General features: G+C 39.8%; 1 protein-coding gene across 2 annotated transcripts in view; it reads left to right on the forward strand.

Moving 5' to 3' along the window:
* Positions 1–810: 810 nt before the first annotated feature.
* Positions 811–20,441, forward strand: part of PDGFD (platelet derived growth factor D) — a 280,131-nt gene continuing 260,500 nt past the window's right edge. For both annotated transcript variants that reach the window (XM_068988414.1, XM_068988415.1), the window contains exon 1: positions 811–1,091. In XM_068988414.1, coding sequence (XP_068844515.1) covers positions 968–1,091 — 124 coding nt within the window. In that variant the 5' untranslated portion in view covers positions 811–967. The remainder of the gene's footprint in view (positions 1,092–20,441) is intronic.

The following is a 20,441-nucleotide window of genomic DNA, read 5'->3' on the forward strand; positions in this document are numbered from 1 at the left end:
AATTAACCTTGACTTGGCTAAGGCTACACCTATTGGAGTTGAAGGGCTTCCTTTGTGGCTCAGTTGGTAAAGAATCCTCCTGCAATTCGGGAGACCTAGGTTCAATCCCCGGGTTGGGAAGATTGCCTGGAGAAGGGAGAGGCTGCCCACTCCAGTATTCTGGCCTGGAGAATTCCATGGACTGTATGGTCCATGGGGTCTCAAAGAGTCGGATGCGACTGAGTGACTTTCACCTCACTGGGGTTCAAAGTAAAGATCAGAATCAAGTTCCTTGCTATTGAATTTTTCCTTTTTTTTCCACTTAGCAAAATCTTGACTGAGCAGAATCTGACCTTGGTTATTGTAAACGACAACTTTCGAACTGCAGCGGTTCTCCTCAGATCGCTCCCCACGCCCCACGCCCGCCCCCATTACTAGGCGGGAGCCACGTCTTGGGGTGGATGAGCCCGTCATCTCCGGAGAAGTTTGGGGATTCCGCTGTCCCGCATTTCTCCCAGCCCCCCACTCCCTGGTGCCCCTCGCCTGTCTGGTCTGATGTCTAGGGCTGAGGCCCGAGAGGTGGGGGAGTCGCGTCCCAGGTCGCCCGGCCAGGCCCGGCGGCGGCGCGGGGCTCGGCCCGGGAGCCTGGCGCGCCGCCGGGGGAGCCCGAGTGCGCGCAGCCCGGGGCGCCGCCGCCGGGCGGGGGCCGCTGCTCCTCCGCTCGGCGCCCGGGCGCCTGTGCTGCAGCTGTCGGCCACCGGAGGGGGCGAACAAACGTCAACCTGTTGTTTGTCCCGTCACCATTGATCAACTCTCCGCGCCACGAGGAAGTGCGGCCGCCCCCCGCGCGGACAGCGCGGCATGCAGGAAGTTTGCGGAGAGCTCGGCGACTAGCGCGGAGGCCAGGGCCAGCGAGTGCGGGCTCGCGTCCCGGGAGCCTGTCCCGGCTTTTTCTTGGAGTGACGCTGTCCCCGGGTCTCTGATCCCAATGCACCGGCTCATCCTTGTCTACACGCTAGTCTGCGCAAACTTTTGCAGCTACCGGGACACCTCTGCCACCCCGCAGAGCGCATCTATCAAAGCTTTGCGTAACGCCAACCTCAGGCGAGATGGTAAGAGACTCTGATTTTATTTTTTCAATTAAATACTTACTTTTTTGACTGTCATCACTGTGGTTCCCCCTACCCCCCGCCCCTTCGGTTTCTTTCCTAAGAACCTTGGTGGTGTGTGTGTGGGAGAGGGTGCAGAAAAGGAAGAGGGGTCCGGTGCTTGCCTCCATCCCTGAGAGCCCCTTCCTGGGAATGGGAGTGAGGGTGTGGAAGGCGATGTGCGGGAGAGGACCGGAGAGCCCCGGTGACTCATCTCCTGAACCCCAGAGAAGTCATTTCGGTGTCCATCCGTCCACTGATAGCAGGACCTTGGAGCTGGAGAAAGTCGCAGGCTGCGCCTCCCCATGCTCAGGTTCTTAATCTTGTGGACTTGAAACAGATGGGGCATTTGTCATAGGTGGCTAGACTCAAGAGTGGCCTTCTCTGGGTGATTTATTTTTATTTTTTAAGTGGGAGGAGAGGGAATGATTAGTTTCAGAGGCAATGGTAGCTGGAGCATAGGGACAGTTTATTTATATATTATTTATCTTGAGGCCCGGTGTGCAGCCTGTTGCCCTGTTCATCCCCAGAATGACTTCCCCAGTGGAGTTCAAGAGCATGGCTCAGAAACTCAGAATTTGGGGGAAAATGCTTTTTGGAGTTTCATCTGTATTCCAGGGAGACCTGACTCCTGCTATTAGCTTTCTTTCACAGAAGTCTTTCCAACTGTTTGCAAGAAGCAAATCTCCTTCAACAGCCAAGTCTTAAGCAAAGTCCCAGAAAAGCTTGTTTGTTTTCCTTTTATGGAAGACACCTGGGCCAGTGGATGCCAGTGATTTTAATTGAGTTTGTTTGCTATCTGGGCCTCCACCAAGATCTGAAGTTAATGCATTTCTCAATTCTCAACTACAGTTTATGTTGCCAATAATTTGCAGCTGCTTCCACCACCTACCTGAACTGACCCATAGGGTTTTTGTTTTGTTTTGTTATCCCTTCATCAGATATATCTTTCCTTCTGCTTACTTAAAGTTCTGACACATCCCCTAAGGAGCTCACCAAGCTATTCTTAAAGGTTTCACTCTTTGAGCTGGCAACATTTGACTGCTGGTAAATTCATATTAGCTTTGTTATTATCAGTTTCTCTCTTGGCTTGTCCTTAGTTTGGATATCACTAAAAAGCTTCTGAGCTTTGAAACAAGCAAACAAAAACTTTGTTATATTTCCTGATGGCAAGGAGACTGTGGATTTCAGTGTGCTGAAGTCATCTGAAGTGGAGGGAATATAGGGAAACCACAGAGTCACCTCCAGGCAGAAGGTCACCCTGTATTTCAGTTACCTTATTATAGTATTTTATGTAAAATATGCTAGCAGTGCTCTTTTGATAAGCCTTCATTTTGAACACTTTTTTTTAATAAAAAATTTTAAATGTTTAGGCTCAAGACTAAATTTTTATAGTTTTGTTTCACTCATTAATGTTTCCACCAGGGACACTCTTCTACTCATTGAGTTTTTAGATTTGTTAATGTTTGCACTTCATGTGCCCTTTCAGCTTCATAGAGTAAAATGCCATTTATAATTTGCATGACTTCATAGCCATAGTTTTGTAATCCTTAACTTCCCAAGTATCAGTTACAAGAAGTCAAGGACAGAAAATGAAAAATATGTAACCGTTGCCCATTAACCCAAGATTCTGACTTTAAAACCAAGTCTCACAGCTCATATCTCTTTGTTTTTGTTGTTGTTGTTGTTAAAACTCTGTAGATCTATCTAGTCTATATGAAAAGTGCTAATGCTTTAATTTATTAAAGTTTGAAAACTACTCTGGATTTATTCCATCATATTTGAGCTAGAACTGTTGTGTAGTTACAACAGACACACGCATACACACACATTTTGATTAGTTCAGACTGCTCAATACTTTTCTCACTGTCAATCTCATTTATAAAGAAGGCTAGGAAAGGGGGAAAGATAGTTGGGTTAAAAGAAAAATGTTGTGTACAGAGTAAAAATAATTAACACTATAATGGGCTCTTAGATCGGGGAATTTTCAAAAGGCAGCTTAAGTGTTATAGACCCACATTCTCAGAAAATAATGATAATAATGATAATATTGCCCCAAGGGAATGTAATTGGATTTTAGATGGTGAAAAAAGTTTTATATGTTACAGTGGTTTGTGGCCAAAGGCCAGTGCCTATAAACAGATATACAGTATATGTGTAGTATTAACAATTCTTAGAGAGTATATGTGGAAACATGTCTAAAAAGACTCATTAATGAAGGGAGGGGCAGTAATGAAGAAAAGGTTGACAGACACTTGGTAGTATTTTGGCGAGAGCAATAATGAAGGGTTTTGATACAGTCTAGATGGGCTGCTGTCTATGGGGTCGCACAGAGTCGGACACGACTGAAGCAACTTAGCAGCAGACATCATCTGAGAGATTTTATGTGGTAACAGCTGAGCTGAGCAGAGACGTTAATAACTTATTAAATTAAATCCTTATTCTGATCTGAGACATTTTAAACTTGCTCTCTCAAAGTTCCCTAGTGGCTCATTACAGAGGACAGTGTTCTTGATCCAGTTCAAACAGGGTGTAAGTTTGGGGAGGACACACAGAGGATACAATAAGGGAAAGATGAAGATAAGTGTTTCCAAGTATTAATTTAGGGCCCGGAGAATATTTGACCCTCAGATTACAAGTAGGAAATCACAACAAAAGCTTAGATATGGTCTTTGATAGCGGTTTGGAACCACTGTCCAATGATGGAACCGTCTTTATACTTGGGCGCCGTGGTTTTGTCCCTGCCGACCATGTCAACTGCCACCTAATGTTGGGACTAAGAAGGGAATCAAGAGGACAGGTCTCCCCAGTCCTTGGCATGAGGCGTGTTGGATCCTGTCCAGCCTGATACAAAAATCTTGTTTTTTGATCTCCCTGTACCTAGTAGCTCCAGATAACTGGAGTAGTTAATAAATGAATTGGAGATAAAGTGTGAAGGTGGGTAAGTGATCGTCTCCATCTACTCAGTGTAGGAGGCCTCTCTGCTGACGTATCCTGGCCCCCCAGAACTCTTTATCTCTCCATATTCTTGCTCTAAAAGGGGTGTCTGGAGGGCCCTCGCCGGTGCTTGCAGAATGACTAAAGGTGACCCAAGGAGGCCGGTGGTTGAATTTGGTCTCTGTCCCCAGGAGAAAACCAGGTTCTGTGGCTGGAAAGAATTAAACTGTAATAGTTGGCAGTGCTTGATTGAATATCTATGCTTCTTTATATCATATTTGTTATTCTTTCTCAAAATGACTTTTGATACCCATTCCTGATCCACCTCTTGGCACAAAGAAAACCTGCCTTTGGCAATAGCACCCACATATTCTTATTTTAGTGTCTGTGCAGTTGGTGCTTTTGTTATAATAACTGGCCACAACTGGTGTTTCTCAGAGCGTGAACCAAGAAGTGTGAAGGTAGCAATTAACTGACAGTATTGCTTACTTATTTTTAAATCTAACTAGAGCTTCCTGCTTAGGCAGTTAAGATTACAGATGTATTCTTCATTTTCTTGACTTTGTTTTCCTTTCAGAAAGTATAGATGTTGATGGCAAATGATTCTGCTTGGTTAGTTCTGCTTGGTTAATATGCCAGGCCTTGAATTGTGTATTATCTATTATCATTATCTAGCGAGAAGCCTACAATTTTAGCAATTGTAGTCTTAGATTATTTTTTTAAGTAGTCAAGCTTATTTCTTAAATAATATCAGTTTCCGTTGTCCTCATTAATGATAGCACATTGACTTTGATTCAAAGATCAGAGCTTAAAGGAAAGGTGAAAAACAGCGGATAATATAAACAAATTGGGCTTCCCAGGTGGCATGGGGTAAAGACTGCCTGCCAATGCAGGAGAAGCAAGAAATGAAGGTTCAGTCTTTAGGTTGGGAAAATCTCCTGGAGGAGGCCATGGCAACCCATTCTAGTATTCTTGCTTGGAATATTCCGGGGACAGAGGAGCCTGGCAGGCTACCATCCATGGAGTAGCAAAGAGTGGGACACAACTGAGCAACTGAGCAACTGTGCACAAGCATGAGAATATAACCAAATTACTTTTAAAGCTGAGAATCGGATTAGTGATAAATCTGATATTCTTCTGTATTTATATCTTCACTTTAAGTATATTAAAAACTCATAATTTTACAGAAAATAATGGAGATTGCATATTTTAAATGCAACATGACTTTGACTTGTCACCATAGGTCATATTACTTAATAGAGCTTTTGGTTTTAAAGGTGAGTTTAGCCATATATATATATATATATATATATATATATAGAGAGAGAGAGAGAGAGAGAGAGAGAAGTGAAAGGTGCCATAAGGCTGTGAGTTATATTAATTCGTTAAATGACAGTGATTTTGGAATACAGGGTTTTTCCCTTTTAGCAAATGAAAGCAAAATGTTATTGTTTTAGTACAATAGGGTCAAACAGTGAAGCAATGTCCCCAGAGTCACTTTCATGGGATTCCTGAGTACATGTGGTCTCAGAGAATCCCCTCATTCTGAGGGTCTGGAGGATGTGGACATTTGTGTGTCTGTGCTTGAGAGCTGAGTCACAATGACAATCATCTTCCTTCTAGAACTTACTCTTGAGCTTTCTTTGCTGAAGTGATATGATTAGTGTAAAAAGGCATTAGCTGAACATTTAAACAAAATTCCGCCCATATTAAAATAGGAGTCTAGTCTGAAATTTCTAAATTTATTGATCCCAGAACCTGAGTATCACTGAGGTCTCATCACCCTGGAAGCCCCTCTGTAGCTAAGCACACTAGATATTAGATTTTATTAACTGGATCTGCGGTCTCATTGCTGCTGCTGCTGCTGCTGCTAAGTTGCTTCAGTCGTGTCCAACTCTGTGCGACCCCACAGATGGCAGCCCACCAGGTTTCCCCGTCCCTGGGATTCTCCACGCAAGAACACTGGAGTGGGTTGCCATTTCCTCCTCCAATGCATGAAAGTAAAAAGTGAAAGTGAAGTCTGACTCTTAGCGACCCCATGGACTGCAGCCTACCGGGCTCCTCCATCCATGGATTTTCCAGGCAAGAGTACTGGAGTGGGGTGCCATTGCCTTCTGTGGAGGTCTCATTAGGGTAATGTAAATCACAAAAGTGACCTGGTTAGTGTTTGACAACATTTTAAGTTACTTCCAACTTCTACATTTCAGAATTCATGCAATTTTATAAGGGAAAATTTTATGTAACTTTTACGTGAAGGACCATTTCAACAAAATGCTACAAGAGGATGATACATAATAGTAAAAGCAAAGAATCCAAGACAAATGCTGCAGCAGAAATATTCTGGCTCCCTGTACAGTATTTCAGGACCAAATGTAAGTCCTAAATAAAGAAATAAGCCCATGAGACACTGAAGTGCACAAGTGCACAGACGGGAAGAAATATTTTCTTCCAAGAATTTCTTTTTCAGAAAAAGAATGAAGCATGCCTTATTTCTTATAAGCATTGATGATGCATATAGTAATATATCTTTGCTGTTCACCCGGATATGCTGACATTCATATATTCACTTTAATTTTGATGGATTAATACTGTTTTTCTGTGATTGTGCCATGTGCAGACCGAGAGGTCATAGCACATGAACTGTCTTTCGTTATGAAAAGTGATCTTTTACCAAGTTTGGAAGTTTTTACTTGAATACTTTTTGTGAAGTGCAGTGCTTTCCCTGTAAATATAAGCCAAACATGATTTGAAACCTTGTATATTAGGACTCTTGATTTTTTAAATTTAGCAGGCCTCCTTTGGACTGAAGGAGCTCAGTGACACAGTGCCTAAGTGTGGGCTCTGAGAATGGGTTGAAGTGCCATATTAGTTTTAAGCGAGTCATTTCAGACCCAGTGTGAGAAGCTGCTGATAAGTTCAGCATTTTGCTGAGACATTTAATAAGCAATACAGCAACAGCTTGCTTTTTCAGAATTCACTGTTCAGCAGCTTCAGCTATATAAAATGAAACCAAATGAACTAACAAATGTGCAACAAATCCACTTAAAAACCAAATTCATGTTGATGTTTGGTAGAAACTGACACAATTCTGTAAAGCAGTCATCCTTCAATTAAAAAAAAAAAAGTTAAAAAGAATCCAAATCTGTGTCACAACGTGTGTAAATGAGCTCACAAAGTTCCATGGTAGAAACTTAAATACTCTTTTCCTTTGCTTCCGTGCAGCGTGCAGCTCTATCTCTGTCTTTCCTGTGTGGCTTCCATGTCCACAGCACAGCCAGAGTGTAGTGTTAGGAGAGGGAACAGGACTGGCTCAAAATACTCATACTGTTAGCATTGAGAAGGGACAGCTAGTAGCTTTCCTGCCTCCTCTTAACTTTTTTCAGGCTTTGAAAAGCGTTCTTAAGACCTGAGCTTGCACAGCTGGCTTAAGTTTCTAACGAGTCAGATGAGAGTAGTTCCAGCCTGAACTGGACTGAAGGTATGTGTCCCCTCCAAATTTGTATATTGAAAGCCCAACCCCCAATATGATGATATCAGGAGGTGGAGTCCTTGGGATTTGATTAAACTGCAAGAGCAGAGTCCTCATGATTGAGATGAGTACACTTATTTAAAAGAGATCCCGGACACATCCTTTCCCTTTATGCCACGTGAGGAGGCAGCAAAAAGACATGGAATCTGCTGGACTTTCCAGCTTCTCAAACTGTAAGAAAAATATTTCTGTAGTTTTAAGTCACTCAGTCTGTAGAAAATATTTATAGCAGCCCAAATGGTCTCTAACCTATCTCTGTATGTCACCAGGGATATACTATATTATAAGCTAGTAAGACTGATGATTTTTAGAGAATGTTTTTGAATCACAAAGGAAATTTTAGATTGTATGTTTGGTAGGTTTATCAGGATCATAAACTGGACATGGTATTAGCTGAGGTATATATGGATTTCATCCAAAAGATTGACAACACTCACTATGACAGCTTTGTGGAAAAGAATAATTGTAGTCTGGGTAATAATGAACTGTTCTTATTCTTTTAGTGATAACTAATAGATTTGTGTTAAACAAGAGGAAGGTGAACAAGAATTTTTAATCTGCATTGTGGATTAGACCCTGTAGAATTTGGAATTCTTAATAACTTGAATGAAGACACAGAAAACACATCTACTTGCATATTTTACTTGGAAAAAATAGTTTATAGATTGGATTAGAAGCAGAGTTTGGCTGATCCTTTTCTACAAAGGGCCAGATAGTAAATATTTTAGGCTTTCCTAAAATCATGCGGTTTCTATTGCAACTACTCAACAACTCTGCCATTATGAGCAGCCATAGGAATTGCATAAATGAATGTGTGTGGCTGTGTTCCAGTAAAACTTTATTTACAAGGACAGGCAGTGAGCCTTCAGGCTGTAGTTTCCTGAATTAGAGAATCTACATGCCTTTTAGGTTGAAATGATGAACTAATCGTACAGAAACACAATTTAGGGATAAATGCAAAATTTAGCTCTTTGGCTGGAAAATAAAAACAACTGCATTATTATGGATTGGAATACCTTGAATTAACTTCAGTTTATTCTAGATAGATAGAGATATGTCTGTATCTTTGTCTTCTTACTGATTTAGTTGAACACAGCTGATGCTTCAGCAAATGGTGTAGTTGCTAAGCAACAGCAGTGTGAACCTGGGAAGAGTGCTGACACCCTGCTGGGGTCTGGGAGGCAGCAGAGCTCTTACAAGGCAGACTCTGTCCAGCTGGGTTTGAGGGTGTTGTGCTCTTGTCCTCTGTAGGATTCTGCCTCCTTCTGACTCCTTCAAACTCATGCCCTAAACTCAGAATTGGCTGCTCTTCTGTATTTAAACTTTCCCTTCTTACTGGCTCCCTCCTGTTAGCCAACACATATGTTTAAGGGTCTTTGCATTCTCCCATAGCATATAAAAGCCATTTTAATATTTCTTATATAAAAAAGTGTTGTTTTTTTTTTTCCATTTTATCACCATATAAACTTCTTTAGTCTCACCATGCCTCATTGTCTCTACTTCATGTCTCCCTTACTCACTGCAATTTGAAGTCATCCCTCACCCCTCCGGGTGAGGTCACTATGATCTGTACTCTCCTCTGTGATTGGCAGGTCTCTTCTAGAAATGATTTCTTTCGTTGGTTTCACACATGAGCCCCTTTTGCCTTAACTACTCCTAAATGTAAGTTTGAAATAGTGATAGAAATAAGCCAAAACTGACACAGTACTTATTTTGGATTCTTTGGAGAAGCAAGATTAGAGAAGGTTTTAAAAGTATATCTTAAGTTTTGTCACTGTAACTGTTATGAACAGTGAAAGAAGTGGGAACAAACTTAGACTAAAATAGGGATCTTATTAATAAAAAAAGAACATTTAAAATTAAAAAATAATTTCATAGTACAACCTATCTAGCTCTACAGTTGCAGTTTTTTGGAGGTAGATATGCAGATATACGGGAGAAGGAAATGGCGCCCCACTCCAGTACTCTTGCCTGGAGAGTCCCATGGACAGAGGAGCCTGGTGAGCTACAGTCCATGGGGTTGCAAAGAGTTGGACACAACTGAGCGACTAACACACAGACACACACACACACACATGCACATATACGTGTGATAAACAAAATATCTTAAAAGGTAAAATACTTCTAACTATAGAAATATGACATTGAATAACCACATAGATACTTTCCCTCATATCCCTGAGTGCTCTTTACCTACTTACGCTTTTTTGTCTCCTTGGCTGGGTCTTCATCTTCCTGTCTGCCCTTTAAATACTGGTATGTTTTCAGGGCTCTGACCTTCATTTTTCTCACTGTTAGTCTCTAGAGGATCTAGTTTTTGTCCAAAGTGTCAGTTGCTACTTATGTGTGAATGACCTATAAATCTATTTTTACCGCTTCTGCCTCTTTTCTGAGCTCTCAATCTGTCTTTTTACTTTGCTTCTTGAGGTTAGTAAATGGGTGATCCCACTGGCACCTAAAGTAAATGCTCCAGTTCAGTAGGCCTCAGAATAAAAGGATTCAGTTTAACATATTGGGTTATACATCCAATAGTGAATTCCTTAACAGTATTAATCCTTTTGTTGTTTTTCCTTCCAGACACATCATGATTGTTTTTGAATGAACTGTTGAGTGACTGTGCTAACCAGGCATCCCATTTTAGACAGGAACTGTACACCCTTCATAGCCTTTTCTGACTTCTCATCTCCTCTCCAGGTAGAACTGACTACCCCTTTATTTCCCGCATATTTCTGTGGTATCTGTTTATTTCCATATCTGCCATCTGCTGATGTAAGCATACTCACTGCATTTAATGAAGCTGTGCGTACTCACTGTGTATTCCGTTACTTGGTGTGCAGGACATCTCCTCAACAAGATTTGAAGGGTCAGTAAATCAGCCAATCACTGTCTTCTTTTTATGACTGATCTTTGGGCCGTGTGAGCCCTATCAGACTGTAAATTAATGGGAGCAAGGATGTTTAAATTATGTAAAGTTTCTGTTAATTGTCTGGATGGCTATTTGTATTATTGAACAGGATGAGGACTAGAGGAAGAACAGATGAGGGAAGGTCATGGAAATAGAAAATTAATTTGTGGACACTTTAAGCTTAAGAGCTTGTGCAGTATTTGTGGGGATGAAATCTAGAGGAATGAGATAAAAGAGATGCACTTATTTGCATGAAATGCATTCACAGTGAGCATGAAGTAATCAGCTCTGTACTGTCATGTTTCAAAGTGAGTGGTATGTGGGTGTAGCATCATCGTCATCATCGTCATCATCATCGTCTGGGCTTCCCTGGTGGCTCAGTGGTAAAGGATCCACCTGCAACGCAGGATACCTGGAGACAGTCCCTGGGTTGGGAAGATCCCATGGAGAAGGAAATGGCAACCCACTGCAGTGCTCTTGCCTGGAGAATCCCATGGACATAGGGCTACAGTCCCTGGAGTTGCAAAGAGTTGGACAGACTAAGCAATTAACACTAACTAGCTAATAATAATACCTGATATTTCCAGAGTTCTTGTAACATGACAAAGTGCTTTCATAGCCATGATAGACAGTGGTCTGGTGTGAAGAATTGGTCATTTCCAAATGACTGTATGGAAAATTTCAAGATCACATATTCTTTTAGACTGCTGCCTTAGACGTAAACATGACATTAGAGATTAATTTTGGACTAATATCAGTGAAATGTGGCAGGTCTTCAACTGTTTCCCCTGCACCCCAAGCCTGCCTTCCCCTACCAAAAAGCCTCACACATACTCTGACTAGAATCAATCCTTTTTGGTATACCTTTCCTTTCCAAAATTAGTATTTGAGTACTGCCCCAAGAATTTCCCAGTACTTAATAAAAGTTCAAAAGAAGGGATAGAAATAAATTAAGGATCATGAAACAAGTCTTGAGGTTCAGTCAGGATGATTGATTATGGAAAGCTGAGGAAAAAGTAATGCATCTCCATTCTGTTTAAGGATTTATCTGTAGAGAGCATGTTCACACTATTTTACTGAGGATTTAACAAGAGAGTTGCTATTGAATAGAATTTTTAAAAAGTACACATTTCCTATGAAAGCAAAAAGTCCATGGATGGGGTTGGAATATGGAATTAAAGGATTTTTTTAGACAATTGCTAATTAAAAAAAAAAAAAAAAAGAGGATGGTATAAGGCTTATTTGTAATTTAAAGTGCAGCATATTTGAATACTCTGGGAAGAGCCACTGTGATTTCATATTGTTTTGATTCAATTCTTTAGTTTACTACTTTTCACCAAACTCAACTGCAGCAACATAAACACTACTTATTTGTTCAACAAATATTTACTGAACACTGATATACATGCAAATCTCTGGATTAACTACTGAGGCAGAAACAGTTAAGCCTAAGGTACACTCTCTGCTTTGCTAAAATTTATACTTTAGTTGATGAGATAAAATATGCATGAGAATAAACAAAGGGCAAGACAGGCCCATCTGTGTGCTGCCCTCATGTGACATATTTTTTAAGACTGTGTCCTGTTGACCAAATTGTGACTCTAAGTCATTTAATGTTTAATTCAGAAAAAAATGATATTGATTAGGCTGCTATTGAGCATAGTACTGTGTGAAGACTGAAAGACAAATCCTTTATTGATTACTAATATTACTATTATTATTCAAGGATTTGAGCAGAAAAGTAATTTTAATTGTAGGACTGGGAGTCATGTGTTCTTCATTTTAGATGTTAGGCTAAATATTTTTGAACCATAAAGGCAAATATACAGGGTCACTTTCCAACCCAGTATGACTTAACTTTTTTTTTTTTTAATCAGAGTATAATTGCTTTACAAAGTTGCATTAATTTCTGCTTTACAGTGAAGCAAATCAGCTTACAATGGCACCCCACTCCAGTACTCTTGCCTGGAAAATCCCATGGATGGAGGAGCCTGGTAGGCTGCAGTCCATGGGGTCGCTAAGTCAGACATGACTGAGCGACTTCTCTTTCACCTTTCGCTTTCACGCATTGGAGAAGGAAATGACAACCCACTCCAGTGTTCTTGCCTGGAGAATCCCAGGGACGGAGAAGCCTCGTGGGCTGCCGTCTATGGGGTCGCACGGAGTCGGACATGACTGAAGTGACTTAGCAAAAAAAAAAAAATCAGCTTTACGATGTATGCATATGTCGCCTCCCTTTTGGACCTGCCGCTTAACACAGCACCAGCTCAGCTCCCGGTCATTTGCAGCAGGTTCCCACTATCTATCTATCTTACAGTATATAAATGTCAATCCTAATTTCCCAGTTCATCCCACCCTCCGCTACCCACCCCCATTCCCACATGTCCATTCTGTATGTCTGCATCTCTTTTCCTGTCCTACAAATAGGTTCATCTGTATCATTTTTCTGGATTCTACATATGTGCGTTAATATACGATATTTGTTTTTCTCTTTCTCACTTACAATAGCCAGCACATGGAAACAACCTAAATGTCCAATGACGGATGAATAATAAAGAAGATGTGGTTCTTATATACAGTAGAGTGTTGCTCAGCCATAAAAAGGAATGAAATTTGGTCATTTGTAGAGATGCGGATGGACCTAGAGTCTGTCATACAGAGTGAAGTCATAAAAAGAAAAACAATATCAACTTAACTTTTTAACATGTGATATGTACTATGATTATTTGACCACTGGATGGCAGCAGAAAAAGGACTGGTTTGTGCATCTTATTATTTTTTTAACCACTTTCTTGGTTGGGCATGTCAGCTCAACTAGGGAAATTTTCTATTTCCCAAATACATTGAAGACAGCAAATTACAAATCTTGGTAATCTGTCATTAGTGTATAACTATTACATATGAGCTCAATAAATTTTAGGTAAAAATAGAATATGTTGAAAATATGTGACTGTTTTACTGCTTTGTATCCTTTTCACTGGTGGCTCTGTGGGAAAGAACCTGCCTGCCAGTGCAGATGTGGGTTTGGTCTTTAATCTGGGAAGATCCCCTGGAGAAGGAAATGGCAACCCACTCCAGTTTTCTTACCTGGAGAATCCCATGGACAGAGGAGACTGGCAGGCTACAGTCCATGGGGTTGCAAAGAGTTGGGCACAACTGAGTAAACAACAGCAACCCTTACTCATCCAGTTTGTGTGCATTTATAAAATTCTTGAAAGTCCAATTTAGAAACATTAGTTGAAAATCATTTTCTGAATAATAGTTGCAGGTGCACAGCCACTGGTTGACAAATTTCCTTGGGGCTCATGACCAGCTTGTTGATAACTCTAGACTTGCAGTGGACTCCTCATTACTTGTCAGATGAATAAGTTACTCTGGGGGACAAAAAATATTATGATATCAGAAGTGAGATATCATCTGTAAATGCTGCAGTTTCTGAAATCCTAAGGAGACCCAGGGCAGAGTGGTGAGCATGTAACAGTGTAGGACCATGAAACCTGCAGCTCTCTGACCAGATGCAGAACAGTAATCAGTCACATAATAGTCATATTATTGCATTAAGGAAATGTACAGTTAATCCAGGTTTAGTAAAAATTGCAAAAAACATTGTTGTTTTTTAGTCGCTGAGTTGCATCTGACTCTTTTACGATCCCAGGGACTGTAAAGCTCCTTTGTCCATGGGATTTTCCAGGCAAGAATACTGGAGTGGGTTGCAGTTTCCTTCTCCAGGGGATATTCCTGACCCAGGGATCTAACCTGTGTCTCCTGCATTTGCAGGCAGATTCTTCACCACTAAGCTACCAGGGAAGCCCCAAAATTGCAAAGTGGTATACAAAAATGATTATTTTTAGTAAATGCTTTAGAGCATATTGGAAAACTATTTATTGTGGTCTGTATGAGGCTGAATGATGATCCTCAGGTCACAATTCTAGCACGCCTAAGTGCTACAGTATGTGGGAAAGACTTTGCAAGTGTGATTTTGCTTTGGATCTTGAATGGTGAGGTTATCCTGAATTATCTGGCTGGGCCATGATGCAATCACAAATGTCCTTACAGGGGAGAGATGTAGGGAGATTTGAGACAGGCAGAGGAGGGGGCAGTGTGACCACAGAAACAGAGATTTCAGTGATGTGGCCACAAGCCAAGGACTGCCGACAGCCACCAGAGGCTGGAAGATGCAAGGAAGAGATTCCCCCCTAAAGCATCAGAAGGAGCAAGACCTTGCTGGCACCTTGACTTTGGCTCTCTGAACTGACTTCACACTCCTGATTTCCAGACTCAAACAGAATAACTGTAGGTGTTTTAAGCCAGTAAATCTGTGGGAATTTGTTACAGCAATCACAGGAAACTAATCAAGGGCCTTTGAGCTGAAAGATGAATGGCTGAACTGCCTATTTGTTGAGTCCAGTTTTTTGTTGATGAAATTTCATTGACCAATGTATTGACAAATGATGAATCTAGATCCCTGCCCTTGAGAATTCTTTAGTAAGGCAAGCCTTACTTCTACTCTAGTTCCATATCAGAATATTTAGGAAATTCTGGTTCCAAATCTTACCTGTTTTTCAGAGAAGATTAAGTCCTGACATGATGGTAAAGCACAATGATCCTATTTTATCAGACTTTCATTGATTCTTGAATATTCCCTTTACCCAAACATGCCATTTATGCATTTTTAGCTCATAGTTTACTCATTTGCTTTTGCCACAGACTTTTGTTGTGAGACTGTCATGTGTCACTTTCTATACTGGGGAACAGTGTTGAAAGTGATGTGGGGAAAAGCGGTGAAAGTGATATGATAATAATTACTTTGTTAATTAACTATCTGTTAATTATGTGATAGTAGCTGCCATCCATAGAGTACTTACTGGTATAGATAGTATGCTGATAATAATACTATATGTGTTACAGTCACGATATTATATGTTAGGTGATGGGACATAGATCTTTCTAGATGACATATTGGCAAATGTTAGGTTTATTAGAAATTTGGAGCTTAGGACAGAATCAGAGAATTCCAGTTGAATACCTGTGCCCAGTTCCCTTAACTCAAACTGAACCCAACTCTTACCACTTACTCTCTTAAGCCATCACTGTCCAATAGAAATATAATGCAAATGAATGTTATTTTAAAAATTAGTAACCACAGAAGAAACTAAAAAGCAGAAGTTAATTTGAATAATATATTTTATTCAATCCAGTCTGTATCCAAATATTGTTATTTCACTGTTTAATAAATATTTTAAAAATACTGAGATTTCTTTTTGTATCCTTATTATCATATTGAACCTTCAAATATGATATGCATTTTATATATACATATAACACATCCTATTTCAGACTAGTGCATTTCAAATACTCAGTAACCACATGATGCCAGACATTACTGATTTGAACAGCACAGTTATCTTAAGATCACTTATTTAAACCAACACAAGTTATCATTTTTTTAACTTAAAAAATGTTGAGTTTCTGAAAACTATATACTCCCTGTTTGTTGCAAAATGTTTAAATTGACGATGTCAGTTTTTAGGGGGATTAATAACCTAGCATAGGCAAGTTTTATGTGGCTTATATATTGTTTTCTTATTATATCAACATTGTTATAGTTGATGTTCCTGGTTATTTTCATGTACTCTCTTTTTAAAAAATTGCAGTTATCTCATAAACTTGCAGTCAACCAAGCTACTCAGTTTATATGCAGGTGCAAATTTTTCTGATTCTTGAGACGCTTCTTTTGAAAATAGCAGCTGGCTCTTCATTTCTGTCGTGAATGTGAAAAAAAAAAAAAAAAAAAAGCTGTGTTTAACCAGCACCAATTGTCTCTTTCATTTACACCTTAGTTTGACTTAGGTAATGACACCATTCTCTTTTATCACTTGCCCATTAAAAAAAAAAAAGTACTCTTTCAATCTGATCAGTGAAAGATTTTTGGAAAAAAAAATACTGCTATATGTGTGGGAGGAGGTTAACCTATTATGTATTTGGTTCAGATTTTTATTAAATTACTGATATCTCCTTGGTTTTAGAAGCTTTAGACAGCATACATACATTTGGTGTATGCTATTTTGGGGAAAATTAAATGTTATGAAACAATTGTTTTGTGTTTTAAAATCTCAGATCTATAATTTATTTACTTCATGGCCCAGAAGTGAAAGGTGATTAATAAAAGTTGTTGCAGAAACAACAATAATTTCTACTTTTGCTAAGCAATGTATTTTTACCAGTCTTTTGGTTGGCAGTTGATTGGCATGGCCTTTTAATCTTTTGTAATTTGGGCAAGCAAAAGTATTCTACCAAGTAAAATGACTTGTAAAGGTGTCTTGTTTTTCTGTTACTGATTTAGAAACATCTCATTGAATTGTGTTCTTGTGAGAAGCTTTTAAGTAATGTTGTCATGTAAAACTCTTTTTGCTGTAAAATGTCTTTCTTTTACTGGGAATCTCAACCTGAGTCTCCCGTTTTGACGTCTCATCCCAGGAAGTCTTCAGCATGGTGTGCCTCGTTTTCAGAACAAACACCCACGATTGGAAAGGCTAAGGAAGGCTGAGAAAGGCACTGGCTCACGAGCTCAGAATCTCTTCAGCAACCCTTTATGTCAGGACACAGCATAACTCTGTTGTTATGGAAAACCTTTCATTCATAGGGCTCTTTTTGTTTTTAGTGATGGAGTGGTTTTGAAAACAATGACGTTTTTTAGTATCCCCTAGTGCTTGGTGTTGGATAAGGCAATGGCACCCCACTCCAGTAGTCTTGCCTGGAAGATCCCATGGATGGAGGAGCCCGGTAGGCTGCAGTCCATGGGGTTGCTAGGAGTCGGACACGACTGAGTGACTTTACTTTCCCTTTTCACTTTAATGCATTGGAGAAGGAAATGGCAACCCACTCCAGTGTTCTTGCCTGGAGAATCCCAGGGACTGCGGAGTCTGGTGGGCTGCCATCTGTGGGGTCGCACAGAGTCGGACACGACTGAAGCGACTTAGCAGCAGCAGCAGCAGCAGCAGTGTTTAGTGTTCATCCTTCTCACTTACCTCTACCTGAAATTGTATCATTCATTTTTACTCGTGTATGTTCTGCCTTCTCCCGAGAATCTAATCTCTGTTAGGATAGATACTTTATCTCTTTTATTCCATACTGTATCCCTGTATACTATGTAGTTAATACCAGCTACATAGGAGATCCTCAGTAAATACTTGCTGAATGATTGAGTGAACATCAGCAGAGTGCACTTCAGATGAAGCTCAGTCTTGAAGAGCATGGTGTCTGTGGGTAGCAGTGGTAGGCTGATGGTGAAGCTAATAAAGCTTAAACTTCAGAGTCCTTCCCTTACTAGGTCCCTTCCAAGGCCCTGTACCTAATTTTATATTTATAACATAATTGTTACTTTTCTTAAAGAGAGCATCCCAAATAGTTTATCAGGCTCGACAAAATCTGGATGATTCCCTGGTGTTAAGGTACATACTTGTCATTTGAGGTTTGCTCTGAAGAAATGTAAAAATATCTTCTACCAGTTGAGCAAATTAATACTGTTCATTGAAAGGGACTGTTACCCCAAGAACTGGCTTAGCCACATGGTCTAGTCTTAATTTAAAACAGTCTGGCAGACTAATGAACACAGTTATTGCAGTTCTTTTGTATTACTTACCTTGTATGCATTTCTGCTTACACACACACATATACATATACATATATATGTATATATATACACGCATATATATACACACTTATACACACACACATCACAGGTCTGTTGTACAGTGTTACCCCATTATTTATTATTTTTCTTTCCATGGTTTCAGTTGCACACAGTCAACTGCAGTGAGAACATATTATTAAATGGAAAATTCCAAAAATAAAAAAAACCCACAAGTTTTAAATTGTGTGCATTTTGAGTACCATGATGAAATCTCACACTATCCCACTGGAGTCCACTGACAAAGTGAATCATCTTTTTGTCCAACATGCCCTGCCCAGTCACTCAGTAGCTGTCATAGGCTATGTTGAGATATCACAGTGCTGTGTTCGAGTCACCCTTATTTTGCTCAACAATGGCCCCGAAGCCCAAGGATATTGATGCTGGCAATTCAGATATGCCAGAGCAGCCTTGAAGTACTTCCTGTAAGTGAAAAGTTGAAATTTTTCAATGTAAGAAAAATAAATCAAATCATGTGCTGAAGTTCCTAAGATCTATGGTAAGGACATGACTTGTCTATGAACTTGTGAAGAAGGAAAGTGAAATTTTGCTGCCTTTACTGTTGTATCTTAAACTGTGAATGTTAAGGCCACAGCACATGATAAGTGCTTAGTTAAAATGGAAAAGACATTCTATGTGTACAGTAAGATATCAAGATAGAGTTAGAGACCACATTCACATAATCTTTATTATAGTATATTGCTATGATTAGTCTATTTTATCATTAGTTATTGTTGTCAGTCTCATGAAAACAAAGTGAAAGTCACTCAATTGTGCAACCCCATGGACTTAGTCCATGGAATTCTCCAGGCCAGAATACTGGAGTGGGTAGCCTTTCCCATCTCCAGGGGATCTTTGCAACCCAGGAACTGAACTCAGGTCTCCCGCATTGCAGGTGGATTCTTTACCAGCTGAGCCACCGGAAAAGCCCAAGAATACTGGAGTGGGTGGCCTATCGATTCTCCAGCAGATCTTCCTGTCCCAGGAATCAAACTGGGCTCTCCTGCATTGCAGGCAGATTCTTTAGCAACTGAAAGAAGTTCTTAGGCCTTAGATTTTTCTAAAGCATGGTAAATCATATCTCAAACTCTCATTTAATTGCATCAAGAACTTGGAGATTTGGTGGTAAGAGAACTCACAGATTTGAAAACTTGATTAATTTGACAAATATTTCCTGAACATCTGTTGTTAGGCACTGTGTTAAGTAGATAAGGTAGACTTTTAAACAATCCATTAGATCAACTATGCACTTATATACTATGTATATATTATGTATATATTCATACATGTATACATATACCCAATGCTATAATAACATTTTATGTACGTGTTCAATATAAACACAAGTGTGCACATACCTGTACAAATTTATCTGTTCACATGCATTATATATTTTGCATATCATAAATAATCTCATGCATGACCTAAATATATGTGGTATCATTAATGTGACAGTGTTAAAACATGAAGCTGTAACAGCTCTAATTAGAGATAGTTACCAACCACATAGAGTTAGGAATCCTTTTATGGAATTGAAAATGGTGAAAAAGTGACAAATAGATAAAAGGAATTAGGTCTGATAGACAGAGTGCCTGAAGAACTGTGGACAGAGGTTCATTACACTGTACAGGAGATGGTGATCAAAATCATCCCCAAGAAAAAGAAATGCAAAGGGCGAAATGGTTGTCTGAGAAGGCCTTACAAATAACTGAGAATATAAGAATAGTGAAAAGCAAAGGAGAAAATGAAAGATATATGCATCTGAATGTAGAGTTTCAAAGAATATCAAGGAGAGATATGTAAACCTTCCTAAGGGATCAATGCAAAGAAACAGAGGAAAACAATAGAATGGGAAAGACTAGAGATCTCTTCAAGAAAATTAGAGACCAAGGGAATATTTCATGCAATGATGGGCTCAATAAAGGACAGAAATGGTATGGACCTAACAAAAGCAGAAGAAATTAAGAAGAGGTGGAAAGAATACACAGAAGAACTATACAAAAAAGATTTCATGACCCAGATAACCTCAATGGTGTGATCACTCACCTAGAGCCAGACATCCTGGAATGCAAAGTCAACTGGGCCTTAGGAAGCATCACTATGGACAAAGCTAATGGAGGTGATGCAATCCAGATGAGCTCTTTCAAATCCTAAAATATGATGCTGTTAAAGTGGTTCACTCAACATGCCAGCAAATTTGGAAAACTCAGCAGTGGCCGCAGGACTGAAAAAGGTCAGTTTTCATTTCAGTCC

This window comes from Capricornis sumatraensis, chromosome 16 (genome assembly GCF_032405125.1).
Source record: "Capricornis sumatraensis isolate serow.1 chromosome 16, serow.2, whole genome shotgun sequence".
NCBI lineage: Eukaryota > Metazoa > Chordata > Mammalia > Artiodactyla > Bovidae > Capricornis > Capricornis sumatraensis.